Raw genomic sequence first — 15,812 nt, forward strand, 5'->3', positions numbered from 1 at the left:
TTTGTAAACTCACTTTGATCTGATGGTGGCGCTAGATGAAATGTCAGAGAATCATCAAAGTTCTGGGAATTCTTCATAAATTTCTGTATCACGTTTCGTGACAAAAAATCCAATAGACCTTTTTCACAGCAGCCATTTTGACATGAAATGGCAGGGTAAACACAGGTCAAAGGTCAAAGTCAGGACACTAGTCTCCATGTTGGGTCACTGTATCTGCTCTGTTACATTAAATGAAATGAGACAATGAAGATATAATATGTTACATTTTTTCATTAAAATGTCTAAAAACACTAGACAACAACAATGGTCAAGGTAATAGCCTTCGCTAGCTAGTTGCGAGAACTTCCGGGAAAACACAAGATATGTTGCATACGTCACAGTGAGGAAGGAAGTTGGTGAATGTGAGGAAATTAAACGTGAATAAAACTTTAATATTACCTCATCTGTCAACATGATGTCTGCCTGGGTCATGTTAGATAGATTTTCCTCAGCTATGGTGCTTGTTTAACAGCATGGACAGCAAATCCCATGATCCCACACTATTTCACATTGACATTAGTATCTCTATGCCATCACTATCATTTTAATGTGAGCGAGCCCCCCAGCAGCAGAATTTACATGTTGTATATTTAATCAGTATCATTGATAACAGCTGTGTTTACCCTGCTATTTCATATCAACATGGCTGTTGTGCAAAAGGTCTATCATTGTTGAGACATTTCACCCAAAACCACAAATAGCAACCTCATGGAGGCAAAGTTCAGGGATCTGTTATTAGTTAAGAGACATCATGTGCAAACCAAGAATATCTTCACCAGCATTTTGCCAATCTATCTGAGAGTTGTTGATATATTTCAGTCTGGGCCAAAGTACAATATGAACAAGAACAATCGACCAACATTTCCATGTATAGAGCCACGCTGCTAGGGTGGCTAAAAAGTCATTTTTCATGCCCCAAAATAGACTCAGTCATCACTTGATACTTCTACCGCAGATGTATTGAAAGTTACATGCCTTTAACACAAGTTGAATGAAACAATGTAATAGAATAATAGGGTGCTGTCATCTCCTGAACCACTGTCTGCTGTGTTTAACTTTAATTTAGTCTTTGTTGTCATGAGTGCCACTATGATAGACTGTTGGTCGACCTGTGGGACTGTTTAATATTTGTTCCAGATCAGATGTGACATGCTTCATTTGATAATAAAACGCTTCATCTCCGGACTTGTTTTCAACATTGATGATTGTGTTTTGTACCATCAGACTGCTCAACCATCTGTGAATAATAAAGACTCTTTGTGGTTAATTGTGTTGATGTTTTTTTTTACTGAAAAGAGCCTGATCCTCTGCCACTGCAGACTAAACTAGCCTTCTTAGTTAGCATAACTGAGGTTTCCAGAATAACTAAAATCTGATAGGATGCTCTGTTTTCCCTGTAATTCAACCCTTCAGATTTCCCATCGCACCATGCCACTTCCAATTTGTGAGGATATTTCCAGTTATTCCCCTCAAAGAATGAATAATGAGACTCCCAAAATGGGAATGTTTGGATCTTTGAATACCTCATCTTAAAGCTGACAAATTGCTTGAGGTGACTACTTCTTACCGTCCATAATCAACTCTCTTCCACATCGATCTGCCTTTCACCACTGCTGTGCTGGGCCTGGCCAGTGAAAACACAGGGGACAACCATATCCAGCAAAATCCTGTAATCTAAAGTTTGCCACTCTGCAAAGAAATCCCAAAGGCTTGTCTCCAGGTGGCTTTGTTATTGCAGCTGCAACTTATTGTCCCACATCTTGTTTGGGCTCAATAAATTGATGTTCAAACCTTTAAACATTGCTTTATGTGAATGGATTTCAGATGTGAGTACAGATGCTGATTACAGCCTGTACAGAACTTCTATCTCAGAAATCGTTAGATGTAACATTGTGGGTATGTCTAAAAATGGGTACACTGAGGGCTTAAATTAATAAAATGTGCGTAAATAGGAGCTCTCTGACATTTGATGCAGTCTATATAGCATAAGCAAAGCAACTCAAGTTGATGATCTATTAACCAATAGTCAAGTTCAGACCTTTCTAAAAGGGTGCCTTCTTAGAAAGTGGCAGTGTTTTATATTTCTCCGGTCTTCAAAACAAATTTTCCTTTGCGCATGTTGAGTTAAAGCTGAAGATGTCAGTATACAAGAGGGCAATATGGTATACCTAAACTTAGTCTATTGGTTATTCTGTTTAATGAATTAATAGCAATAAATCAGCCCAGTTACACTCTAAATTTCAACTACTATAAGCCCCAGCAGTGGAATGGACTCAGGTCTTTTACTGTAGAAAAGTAGCATAAGTGTAGATAAGAATAATAGTAAGTAATGAATAAGTAATTCAGAATAATGTATGTTACTGGATTATAATGATGCAGTCAAATCTACATTACTTAAATTTTACAGCTGATAAAGGTGGGTCTAATTTTAATCAATACAAGGCTGAGTAGCCGTGACCTGTAATAAGACATTCTAATTTTTTGTTGATTGTGTTTTGTATTATTAATCTCAAACCACAAAGTAACTAGGAATTTATCAAATAAATGTACAGGAGGACAACATTTGTGTATGAACTGCATATAGTATAATATAAAAATGAAAATACCTGTACTCAAGTAAAGTACAAGTATCTCAAAATTGTATGCTACTGAAATACAGTACTTCGGAAAATGTACTTGCATAGTAAGTTTCCATCACTGATAACCGCACATCTGATTAAGAATTATTAACATTTTCAGAGTTCTCTCTTTAATGTGTCTGCTATATTTTTGGCAAACTACATGTCCCGCAGAGAAGAGTGACTTGACAACTGTGTGAAAACATGTCATGTCTAGAAGGAACCTTTATTTGTGGAGCTCTCGCGGGATTTGTACGTATTATTAATTTGGTCAGCATTTTATACAAATGAATTATGTGCTATAGCGTGACACCGCCGTGGTTACAATCTGGGTAGTTCTGATGACAGAAAACACTTGGTTAGGGTTAGGGAATGATCATGGGCGGGGTTAAAATGTTCACTCTCGCGAGATCTTTCGCGGGTCTGGGGTTCCCTTCTAGACACCATCGGGAAAACAGCAGCACATGCTCTGACTCCGCCTTCGTGCTGGATCGAGCCAATAGTGTGTTAGAAATGTACCCGGACGTCCCGCCCACATGCATGAATCAGGGAAACATGGCAGCTTCCACCAACGGCAACTTGGACATCTCAGCGTCTTTCGCTGGCATTTTGAATGAAAAACACAGCCCTCAACACGTACAGGTCTTAAAAACGTTTACGACTGCGCTGCGGGACAAGGAATACAGGTGTGGGCAAGTTATTTACCGCAATTTTGAATGGGAGTCGAGAGTGTTAGCTTACCGGCTAAGCTAGCCCGAGGTCCAACCGACAGCTATCTTACGTACTGTCTAATATAATGTTCACGTCCAGCGTAATGTTATGGGTCCGTTAGCACTGCTATTAATTCAGGCCTGTCTGCTGTACAGTCAGTTAACAGTAATGTGGGAATTCATTAAGCCACATAACCGGCGTATAACTAGTTAAAGCATATTCACTTCACTGACCCATTCATTTCAGTAGTTATATTACTTAAGAGACGACTGTCTAAGCTCTCTGTGGTTTTCATCTTCAGACATTTTGAGTCGTCATGGCAGGAAAAGCAAAGGTGCAGCCATTAATAGTAATTATGGCTTACTGAGGGCAGTTATAACGATGCAATGCAGCAATTGATAATTGTATTAGTGACACTTGTGTTTGACTAGGCTAATTGAAAATGTCTGCTGTGAAAAGGGCTTATTCAGCTTCAACATTTCCCTCTGATTGTAGACTGTGGTCCGTCCTTATTTGTCATTTCAACTAGGGCTGCAACTAACTATTCATTTTATCATTGATTAATGTGTCGATTATTTTCTTGATGAATCGATTGGTTGTTTGGTCTATAAAGTGTCAGTAAATGGTGAAAAATGTTGATCAGTGTTTCCCAAAGCCCAAGATGATATCCTCAAATGCCTTCTTTTGCCAACAAGCTAAAGATGTTTAGTTTACTTTCAGACAGGACTAAAGAAGCCAGATAACACCAAACATTCAAAAAACCTGAATCACAGAGTTTGACCTTCTTCCCTTCAAAGCTAGCTCAACCCAATGAGTCAATTATCAAAATATTTGGTAATTAAATAATATTGATAATATTATTTAAAATAATATTTAATAATTGATTATTTGAATAATCATTGCAGCTCAAATTTCAGCCATACAGCTAGTACGCAGTAAAATGACACAGTGTTCATCCAGGGCAATGATGCTACATAGAACACAAAAGGTTATACAGAACCAACCAAGACAACACAAACCCACAGACGAAACAGGATAAACCTACACAGGACTACATAAAGAGCACATGCGCAGCAATATAAGATTTTTTTGGTTGATCTCAGTTGGCTCCCTGGGTCTGGGTCACACACTGGGCCTAAAGGTGGTGACAGACAGTGTAAGATTATGCAGATTTACTAATGCAAAAATGACTAAGACAGTGTTAGAGAAAAGTTAAGCTAGAACTGCTATGAATGTAAACAAGCTGTAGTAAGTATAAAGATATCTGCTGAGCAAAAATTGCAAAATACAAGAGGCAGATCAATATAATTTTATAAACTGCTGTACATGGAAACATAGCTGCATGTAGACATGACTGTTGAAAATGTTGACAAAAATTGTATTAAAATAAATAAATAAATATACAGCGGTAACAGGAAGAGTGAAGTTGGTCCTCGCAGTATTTCCAAGGGGAGTGGAGTGGTTACCTCCAGGCCTAGGTACTAGTGCACTAAAGTAACCATGCTGCCTTCTTTTTTTTTAGTTGTTGCTGTTGTTGTTTTCCCAGAGATGCTGTGGAGGAGGAAGCGTTCTCCAGTCTTTTCAAGGTCTTATCCCAACTGCGTGATGAGCTGCAGGCTGTCAGTAGTGAAGATCAGGACCTCCAATCTGTCGCCCTGCAGTTGCAGATGACCACTGAGTGCTTCAGGGCTCAGAGGAACGCCTGTGTCCAGAGCACTCGCAACCAGAGTCTGCTCAGGTATCTCCAGATATAATACAGTCTTACGTATCTACAAAGCAACAAAGATCTGTTATCTAAGATTGGTAGTTGGGGAAACAATTAGAACAATAAAAATTACCATAAGGTTAAGTCATCACCTGCCTATGTTGCAAAGTTGTTGGTGTTATTACAGTGCTATCTTATCAGATTGCATTATACAGTAACACTTTATTTGAAGGGGTGTTAATAAGACTCAGATGGCACCATGATAACCAGCTCAAAACATCTGTTATAAACATAAAGAGGTCTTCATATTCATGTTTCATGTTTATTTGTATTTATGATTGTTGTCATTAAGTGTCATTTGTGTCATTTTTGAGATGTTATGACAACTTGACTTTAACCAAAATAACGTGCTCTGTCAGTGTCTGTTATGTCAACTTGAGTTTAACAAGACAACATAACCTGCCAGTGTCTTTGTTATGACAACTTGACATGATCAAATTTAAGAAAATGTTCAGCTTTATGTTTTAACATTACATTAAACTGTCGCACATGGTTGGTTTTGACATTGGCTGTCATAAAGATGTTGTTAAGTGTAATTAGACTGTGAAATGCATTTATAATGGTGTCATAAATAATTCCCTGGACCTCAAGTGGTACCATTTGGAGTTGTCATGAAGAGGTCATTAAATTTAGGCCAATTTGATGACAGAGTATAGCACTGAGGCGATTTACAGAGTTACCTGATGGACAGATTGCTCACAACAAAGACACTGGCAGGTTATATTTTCTTGGCTTGATTGATGACAAGTTGTCATAACAAAGACATTGATAGCTTGATTAATGTCAAGTCATCATAACAAAGACATCTCGAATAATGTCAGCTTGCCATTAAAAATGACAACATAAACATCCATAAAGACTTCCTCATGTTTATGACAGGTGTCTGTCTTGACATGGTTATTATGGTGTCATTCACACCCCTTCAAATAATATGCAAGGAAGGAATTAAAAATACATCAAATATGTGTTTTTTTCTCCAGGGAATTTGGCTTCATTGATGTATCTCTTAAACTCCTGAGCCTCCTTCTGACCACAAATATGGAGGGCAGAGATGACATATTTGAACGTAAGTCTAGAATGAGCTAACTGATCTTCAGTAAAAATAATTAGATGTTTTCAGACAGTCTCTTTTGATCCTAATCTTTTTTTGAAATCATCCAGCTCTTCGTTGTGGGATCCAGTTCCTTGGTAACTTAGCGGTTGGAAACCAAATGTGTAAAGATGACATTTGGCAGCTGAGCTTCCCAAATCTTCTTCTGTAAGTTTGGTGTGCCACAGTTGCAGTTATGTTTTTAATACAGTAAACAACACACATTATAATTCACAGTATGTTTAGTTCATCTGAGACCACATTAAGCCCTATGTTTTTACACTAATGCACATTTTGTATCAATATTTTTATTTGTAAAAGCTTTATCATCAACTTTTGTAGTCATTTGTCCTCAACTTGAGTCAAACCAAATTTGTGTGAACAGGCAGCTGCTCAGTGTTGATGATGAGAAGGCAGTAAACTACGCCTCTATGGTCCTCCACACATGTCTCGATGAAGCCAAGGTGGAAGAACTCTCTGAGCCGCAGAACATCCAGCTGGCAATCAGGGTGATGGAGCTCTGCAGGATCCAACCTGACCTGGACTGGACGTAAGCATGTGTGTCTGTGTTGGTGTCTGTAAAGCAATCATTTTTAGTTTATTTGTCTAAGTTTGTGTTTCTAATTTCAAGACATTATCAACTATATGTTTTATTTTATTTTTATTTGGAAGAAATATTTTTACATAAAACCATTTTTATATGAATGCATGTGTACAGAAAGAGTTTAATCTATGCTATCTATCTATATCTGATAATATTTTTTCAGCTGTGTCCACTCCAATCTTTGGAATTAGTTGATGTGTTGTCCTTTGAAAACTGCATTTTCCCCAGAAATACCAACTATCTTCTACTACTTGTTGATAAAGTTTTTATTTGGTATGCATTCATTTACAGAGTTCTCATTGCTACCCAACATTTCCTCAAGTCTTCAGCTCTGGTGGAGAGCATGTACTCTGGGATGTCTCACAGTGAAAGGTACTTTACTTTAAATGTAGTGACAGATAATAAATGTCACTATGGATCTGCAGACCTTCTTACATTACACAGAAACTGATCTTACAATAAACACAGCCCATCAAACCTCTAATAAAAGACTTTTCTGATGGCAAGAATTTGTCATGCAAGTTTATTTATCAGGCAAATTTATCTACCCAGAAAAGCCAATATTACCTCTCATGGAGTACTACCTACTCATAAAGAATACTAATATCTTATACTAAAAGGTACTATAGATGTGTCATATACAAGCCATAGTCCAAAAAAGTTGGAACACTGTTTAAAATGTAAATTTATCCTGGAGGATACAACGTCCTTGATTTCCAAACATTTTGAAATGTCAGACTCGTCAGACCTCAGCACACTTTTCCACTTTCCATCAGTCCATCTCAGATGAGCTCAGGCCCCAGAGAAGTCTGCAGTGTTTCTGAAAGATGTTGATCTATGGCTTTCACTTTGTATGGTAGAGTCTTAACTTGCATTTGTAGATGCAGAGATAAGCTGTTTTACCCTCAACAGTTTTCCAAAGTGTTCTTGAGAACATGAAGTATCCTTTGTATAATCATGTGGGTTTTCAGTGCAGTGGTGTGGCAGTGTTGTTTTGTGGCTAGTTCATTTCAATTTGAACATTAAGTATCATGTCTTTGCACTATATTCAGTTGAATACAGGTTGAAAAGGATTTTTAAATGATTGGATTCTATTTTTTATTAACGTTTTACGCAACATCCCAACCTTTTTTTGAATTGTAGTTGTAAATATGTGTGTTTTTTTCCAGAGTTACCCTATTAGAGCTACTCTTTGCCCAGTTAAGAGAGGAGGGCTCGGAGGAGTGTGGCATCCCTCCCAGTGTTGCTCGCTTCCTGGCTAGTTCCTTCCAGAAAAGTTGTGGAGCTGTACTGACACTTGCCACTGGCTCTGCTTCCAGTGATGAGGTAAAAATAGTAAACCTGGTATATCTTCCTCAGTCCTTGAAAACATAGAGAAATTTGTTCAACAGGCCTGTCGAACTGGTGTTGCTATTTATAATTGTGTTGTATTTGTGTGACATTTGCATTAGCTTTGCCCAGTTGTAGTTGTACAGACATGTCCCCCTTCCTAACATGATCTCACACATCCTTCTTCCATGTGAGCGACCCACCTTTTTGTTGCAATCTCCCACAGGTCCTGCAGGAGGCGCTGACAGTGATAAGTCTGCTGGACGTGCTGTGCGAGATGACCTCAGGCCTCAGGCAGTTCATGTTCCTGCAGGATCATCCTGACCTTCTAATGACCACTGTTGGTAAATGAAAACACACACTGACACGCCCTCACTGACCGGTTCCACAACTGGAGTCTGAGTGTCTGATTTGGCCGTCTTATGGTAAATGTGTCATCTGCTCACAATGGACACTCCCTGACATGGTGAAAGATCCCAAACCAAATAAAAACACAGTACTTAAACAACATGTCTAAAATCACTTTATTTACTGAAGTAATCACATTTCATAATTCCAAAGTCATAATAAGAGTAATTTGATCTAATGGCTTGAACTTGGACTAAAATAAATGTCTTTTTCCCTTTCTTCTGTGCGCTCTACCACTTTTCACTCTTTATATTTCCTCTGCAGAGCTCCTGGAGCAGGTGCATGCTATAGGGAAGGCCAGTAAGAATGTTTTCAGTGCTGCACAAAACTTCTCCTCCTTCAGTGGAGAAGAAGACTCTTCCTCCCATTCTCCTGTCATCAGCTTCAAGGCCCACCTCATCAGGCTGATAGGAAACCTCTGTCACAGCAATACCAACAACCAGAACAAGGTTTGAAATGAATGGATGAAAGAACAAAAAGGGTGCATTTACACCTGTAGTTTGGTTCAGGTATATTGTTGCCTTTTAGCTGTGGTCTAGTTTGTGTTCACACTGACTGATTACAAACAAACCAAGAGATGTAAACATGAAGTAATTTAGTCTGCAAGACAGATTGATTGACAGCTTCCACACTAGCTAAAACAGAAACCAGAATTTGTTGAAACCAAACCAAACAGGTTTAGGTGTGAATGCACCCTCATAAACTTTTACCGAATTAAGTAATTGATTAGCAACCAAAAGTCTAACTCGTATTTATGCTGATGCTAAATTTTAACAGCCCGTGGAGGGGTGCGAAAGACTGAATGGATATTTGTGAATTAATATACTTAATGTTTGAAAAGCACACTGGACATAGGCTGTACCCTGTTTCCCTTGTTCTTGTGTCTGAAAAATGGGTCTAATATTGAGGGAAGTGCTGTAACCATCAAAAGCAAAACTAAGCCACACCATAATCCCATTGTCAAAGTAAAACCAGTAGAAGTTCTTGTTGTTGCCACTGACAGGCTCAAATTGTTATTCTGTTATGTCTGACAACTTTATGGAACGTATCGCTGCAGAGATAGGCCTTTTTTAAAAGTGTTAGCCATTTTATTCCTCTTGTACAACTCACCAGACTCTGTTTGCAGAAATGGTTATTTCATTATCTTCATTCAAACAAAACAAAATAAACCGCACCAACAACATCTTGTTTTTGTCTTTCCAACTCTGGTTTGGTTGAAATACACACTTTATTTACAGTGTTAGATGTGAAAATATTGGGAGAGGAGTGAGAAAGAGGTTGGACATCAGAGAAGCGGCGGGGAGAAATGTCGTGTATAGCCAGAATATTTTCATATCTACCTCTGTGAAATAAGGGTTTATTTTGACCAAACAGTGAGTGAGTTGAGCTTCCCAAGAGTGAGTTGTATTTTGTTTGTGTTGAGTTTAATTATGTTAAATTTACATTTTTGCAAAGGGAGTCTAGGTAACTTGGCGAGAGCAACAAAAAAGCTGTTTCTGGTTAAACAAAACATATCTTACTCTTTAAAACAGGTCTATCTATATAGTGATCCTTACTATAATGTTGACAGACATGTAGAAGCCTGTCAGTAGCAAAAGCAACCGGCTGCAGCGTTCTCCCTCCATACTGGACCAATTTCAAAATTTTTTGTCCGCATTAGTCTCTTAGTCTCTCTAAAATACCTTTAAAAATGTGTTTCCACTGCAGGTCAGGAAATAGAAGAATATTTTTTTATATGACATGTTGTAATACTGTAGTTGGGTGGCACAATTCCAAGTTCAACAGTGATATTCTTTGTTATTATTAATACTATATCAGGTATAGGAGTCTACCATTTCAAAAATTAGAAAAAACTGAATGAAAATCAGCGTTTACAAAATGATCACCTGTGTAACATTTAACTAAGTTATGGACCTGAAGAAGCTAAGAAGACGGTAAGGAATTTAGTAAAGGAAAATACACGCAACACCTAAAATGACATTGGTTGTAGGTTGGTAAGTACTCTTATTCATTTGATTTTTTTCCTCTTTTTCTAATCCTCTGAGATTGCCCCTCTAATGGGATCGGGGGCCTCTTAAGATATAGTGAGCACCCTTGATCAGTCAAACACAATGGGGTCACAGGTCAAGAAGAGGTCTGAGAGGCCCTGCTGCTCTTTCTTTGACAGACCTATCTCTACTCTAAATTAGCATGTTTAAAGTGCAGGTTCTAGTAATAGGCTGTTGTATCAAACCACATGATCTCCTGAGGACTGAGGACCGCAAATGTGTGCAACGGCTAATGAAGCGTGAGGCTGTGTGTTCCAACGACTGCGAGCCTACGAGCTCTTTCAACACAACAACTTGGTTTTTGCACTGAAATCTGAAACATTTCCTCCCTTGCTTCAGTGATTTTTATCAGTTTCCCTCCATTGCCATCTGTCAGCATCTCACTATTAACACCAAGCACAGATAGATAATATTGTGGACGGGGAGGAGTTGGCCTCTATCTGTGGCACATTATAGACTCAGTCCTACTTAATAGAAACAGATTTGTGGAATGCTTGTGGGATGGCCACCCTCAGTTGGCCTCTCTATAATATTTATGGATGCTGATCTGTGGTCCGTCAGCGGTCAGAAATCACCCCATATCTGTTTTCACTAAGATCTCTTCCAGTAAACCAAATGTCATTCTATTCACCTTTGGGAGAGATTGTAATTTCAGATGTGCATGCGAAGCAAAGCACTGAACTGTGTGCACCGGGCTGAAGTCAGGGTCCACTCGCTTGTTATTCATCTCTTTATGGGTTTGGACATAATGTAAGCAACTTCAGACAATCATTTTGAAAGTGGAAAATGCAGACCTGAGCGCTTGTACTAGTCAGCGACTTTGTTTCTTTGACACTATAAATGACATTTCCATTTTTCTGAAACTCAGCACTTTGTCTTGTTCTGGAGCTCCTACCAGTATGTTTGGAGGGTAACCGCAGTGGCGAGGGGGAAAAGCAACAGCAAGCAAAGACAATAATTAAGCCTATAGAATCGGACACATGATACAGAGCAGATCACCCTGTTGTGACTGTCTTAAACTAACCCACAACCGCACTGCTGCTTTCGCATGGACGTGAAGGACACTTAGGTCAAATACATTTCTCGTTTTTAAGTGAATTTGTACTTTGTTTTCTATTTAAAAAGTGATTACTGGCCAGACTGCACTGCTAGACCAAATCCTACTATTCACTTTTCAAGTTTTGTCACGCCATAGAAAGCAATGACATCACAATTCTACGGCAAAACCTATAGGTGCCAGTAATATGACTCTCACCTACTGGTTTGAAAATGCTATGTGTGGCTATCAGTAGTGTTTATTTTGACAGCAAATTTCAATTTTGTTTTAGTCATAGTCTCTTGAATAAAATGCCTTTTATTTTAAGTCATATTTTAGTCATCTGAATTGTTTTTGTTTTAGTCGACTAGTTAGTTGACTAAAATCTAATGAGTTTAGTCAATGTGTAATGCATTATAAACATTTCTGTAGAATATGTCTAGAGGAAACATCTGTTAACCTGTTTTTAACATTAACACTAAATGAAGCACATTTCTTTCCTTTCTCTTGTCATATGTCCAACACTAAGTGTAGTTATTACATTTCCTCAAATCTTTCTGTTGCATATTTGTTTCAGTTTTAGGACAATGAAACTTTACACCTACTATGTCAATTGATCTTTTAATTTGCAATCTGAGCTTAGCAACTGTGGGCCATTCATTACTCTCGTCAGTACAGGACAGTGGTGGTGTCTCTTAGCTTTTTTGTGTTTAGCGGAAACACATCGAAAACATTCAAGTGTTTTTACCCTTGCATGAATTTCAGGATGATTCCTCTGCAACGGTCACTTATAGTTTGTTGTGTTTTTACCGATGATTGTCGCTCCACACAGTTTACAAAAGGTCTTGTTGTCTTTGCATTCACATATGAAATTTGTTCAAATGTCTGTTGTTATCTTTATCCCAAGCTCTGACCTTTTCTGTTCAGTTTATGCAGCAAATGCTAGTTGACTTCCCAGGTTGATCAGTACTATCCAACGGTGTGCATCTAACCTCCCCAGCACACTACTCAACACACCCAATTCATCACTTTCTAAAGTTTTTGCTGCTTGTAATTTTTATTTACACTTTCAGTAGATTTTTTCATAGTTTTATTTAGTTATCATCTCATTTTCATTAGTGAAAAAAGGTTGTTGATGAAAACTGTGATAAATTACTGTGCAAACTTACATTTTGTTTTTAATAGATGAACTTTCCTATTGTCCCAAGAAAGTTTTATCAAGACAATGAATACAGAATCTCCTGACACATGGTGTAATATAATCAGAAAGTATATACATGCACTCTGGTTAAAGACTGTGAAATTAGCTTCTGTTGAGCAAAGAAATTTGTCAACAAAATTATTGTTCCAGAGCTGTTATTATTGTAAAATGTCTGTTGATACCAAACACAAAGTGAAACAGATGTCTTTCTCAGTCCATTCTTTAACATCTTACTGTACGTGTTTCCTCAGGTGAGAGAACTTGAAGGCATCCCGCTCATCTTGGACAACTGCAACATAGACAGCAACAACCCATGTATCCTTTGTTACCAGAAGTGGATGGTTTAGAAACACAAACACATCTGTGTTTATGTACATTTATTTCAAGTTTATCGAAATCATTGTTCATATTTCTGCCCAGAAGTCATTTTAGTCCTTGTGTATTTTATCCTGGCACTTTTAGAATTGAATTTGGCATGTTTGCACAGGAAGGCTGGTGGGTTTGTAACCAGAAATAACTGTTGCATCAAGCTTTAATTGCTGCAGTGTGTGTAAACTGGCCAACCAAACTTGTCGAAATTTTCAGATTGCATTCACCGCCTCTCCATGCATTGTTTTGTTTGCAACAGCATTCGTTATTGAAGTCTTTTGGGTTGCTCATAAATGCTACTTTTGGTTTTGAGGAGCCTTGGAGTCAAATGTGCTGCTGTATGAGAGAGTGAAGTCAGTTCTATGGTAGTTATTTAGACCACAGTGGTGCTTTTATATAGTAGTATAGTATAATATAGTATAGTATATATCATTTACTGTTATAAATAACAAAGAAAACTAGCAAATCCTTACACTTAAGAAGTTGGAACCAGCAAATGTTTGATGTTTTACTTGAAAATGACTGAAACAATTAATGGATTATCAACATAGTCTGCAACTACAATCCCAATTCCCAACAAAAAAACGGACGCTATGTAAAATGTAAATAAAATGAATGATTTACTAATACTTTTCAACCTACAGTATATTCAACTGAATACAGTACAAAGTCGAGCTTGATTGTTTTTTGTAAATATACACTCATTCTGAATTTGATGCCAACAAGTTCCACTGTTTACCACTGGATTTGATAACACACTGATTTCTGTTTTACTTCGGAGTATCCTGCTGGTCACTGATCTCCAGCCCCTGAGTTGTTCTCATGTCCAGCCCCCGCTGGGCATCCTGCTATCAGTTGGTATTAGCTGGCTGAAATGAGGGCATCATGCCAGGGTGTCTTTTAACCAGGTCAGTAGTCTGAGCCAAGCCTTTGTCTGCATGCCCCTCTCCCATACATGCTTCCACACAGACACTCACACCTCCCACTCAATCCACCTTTTTATTGTAGGTGTCAGCATTTGTTTCTGTCGAGAAAAGGATTGTCAAAGAAAAGAAATCTTTGTGGATTTATGTGGGAAACTTGAGAGGGGGTAGTTCAGAATGTTTTGTGACACAAAACATAACCTGTCTGTGAAACTCATTTGTTTGTTGGGCTCTCTGTGTACTCAGCGACCTAAAGCAAATACCAGACGCTCATGAGTTTGACATCCTGAGCTCAAAATTGAAAACGTGTAACTAACTGTTAACCCCTCTACCAGTCTTCTTTTCATCTATCTACCTCTTGTGATTTAGTTGTTTATTTTTTCATGTATGCATTTTTGTAAATGCATCTTGGTTACAGCATATGTGGTCACTGAATATTTGTCAAAGTGATCGCTCAGATTGGAACTGTATGAAGTACTTATTGATAGTCAGTGTATTACCTACCTGCTCAACATGCCTCCAGTTTGGAGAAGCAGAGAGGAGTAACAGCACAGAAGCTAAGCAACTTAATGCTGTGGGCAGGATAGACAGCAAATTATATTGAGAACAAGGTCCACCTAAAAAAAACAATTTTAATTTATTTAGCATATTTTCATCACTTACCTTGCCATCAGACAGACTTTTGCAACAGAAAGTTCACGCTTGTTTTTTAAGGTTATGAACTCTTAGCAATTCGCTATTTTATCATGTTTATTTTTCCCGTTGACATTTTCTTCTTTGGGGAAACCAACTAGTGCCAGAAAACATGCCTAAAACAACATGTCCAAAAATACCAGAAAGAACCACAGTGCATTTCAGTCTCGTTGCTTCCCTTAACCGAATGCCTCTAGTTATCAGCCAGTGGGCCATCTTTGCCATCAGGAACCTCCTGGAACACAACAAGCAGAACCAGGAGCTGGTCGCCACCCTGGAACAGCGCGGCACCGCCGACTACTCTGCGCTCAGGGAGCTGGGTTTCCTGGTGGAGGAGCGAGATGGAAGCTTGCTGCTCAAACCTGTGACGAAAGACTCTTGAAAACCGTAGAGGAGCAGCCAGGAGAGAGGAGATCCTCAACCCCCGGCAAGCAGGTTCTCATGTGCAGTATTTATTTAGAAAGGGATAAGGTACCTGTGCACACGTATGCGCTTGTGTGTACATGTTGTGCTACAAGCCTCATTGATGTTACCTAATACTTAAGCTTCATCTATGACCTGTCCACTAACAACACATACGTTTTGTGCCTGTCCAGAATAAATGACAGCCACACTGCCGATAGATTAAGCAAAAAAGCAAAAAAGAGAAGTATGTTTAATTACTTTTCTACCTCAGTAATGCTTGTGCTCAAGCCCAGACAGGGCTTAAGGTATTCTTGACACACAAAAGGTCCATGGGGTCCCCCTGGTAAATAAGCAGGGAGCTCTTGTTTTGTCTTGACCCGAGTCTGGGAAATGAAGAGTTTGGTAGAGGCGAGCGCATGCTGGTACCTTTTGGCATGGCCGATGCTTTGTGGTTTAATCCAAAGACAAAGAGCACCTCAGTGTCTGGGCTTTTCACTTTGCACAGACACTGATGTTACCAGCAGGGGTTGGGGTTTAATCCTAGGCCCATAGTGACTTCTGCAGTAACCGCGA

General features: G+C 38.6%; 1 protein-coding gene across 1 annotated transcript; it reads left to right on the forward strand.

The window, feature by feature from the left end:
• The first annotated feature begins 3,200 nt into the window (after positions 1 to 3,200).
• On the forward strand, positions 3,201 to 15,812 carry atxn10 (ataxin 10). Its single transcript, XM_084710928.1, has 11 exons — positions 3,201 to 3,343; positions 4,915 to 5,106; positions 6,114 to 6,199; positions 6,295 to 6,391; positions 6,609 to 6,773; positions 7,119 to 7,199; positions 7,997 to 8,153; positions 8,383 to 8,500; positions 8,829 to 9,013; positions 13,101 to 13,164; positions 15,032 to 15,812. The coding sequence occupies exons 1-11, from the start codon at positions 3,213 to 3,215 to the stop codon at positions 15,214 to 15,216; spliced, it is 1,461 nt and encodes a 486-aa protein (XP_084567054.1). The 5' UTR covers positions 3,201 to 3,212; the 3' UTR covers positions 15,217 to 15,812.

The sequence above is a fragment of the Lutjanus erythropterus genome, chromosome 22 (assembly GCF_056507025.1).
Source record: "Lutjanus erythropterus isolate fLutEry1 chromosome 22, fLutEry1.hap2, whole genome shotgun sequence".
NCBI lineage: Eukaryota > Metazoa > Chordata > Actinopteri > Lutjaniformes > Lutjanidae > Lutjanus > Lutjanus erythropterus.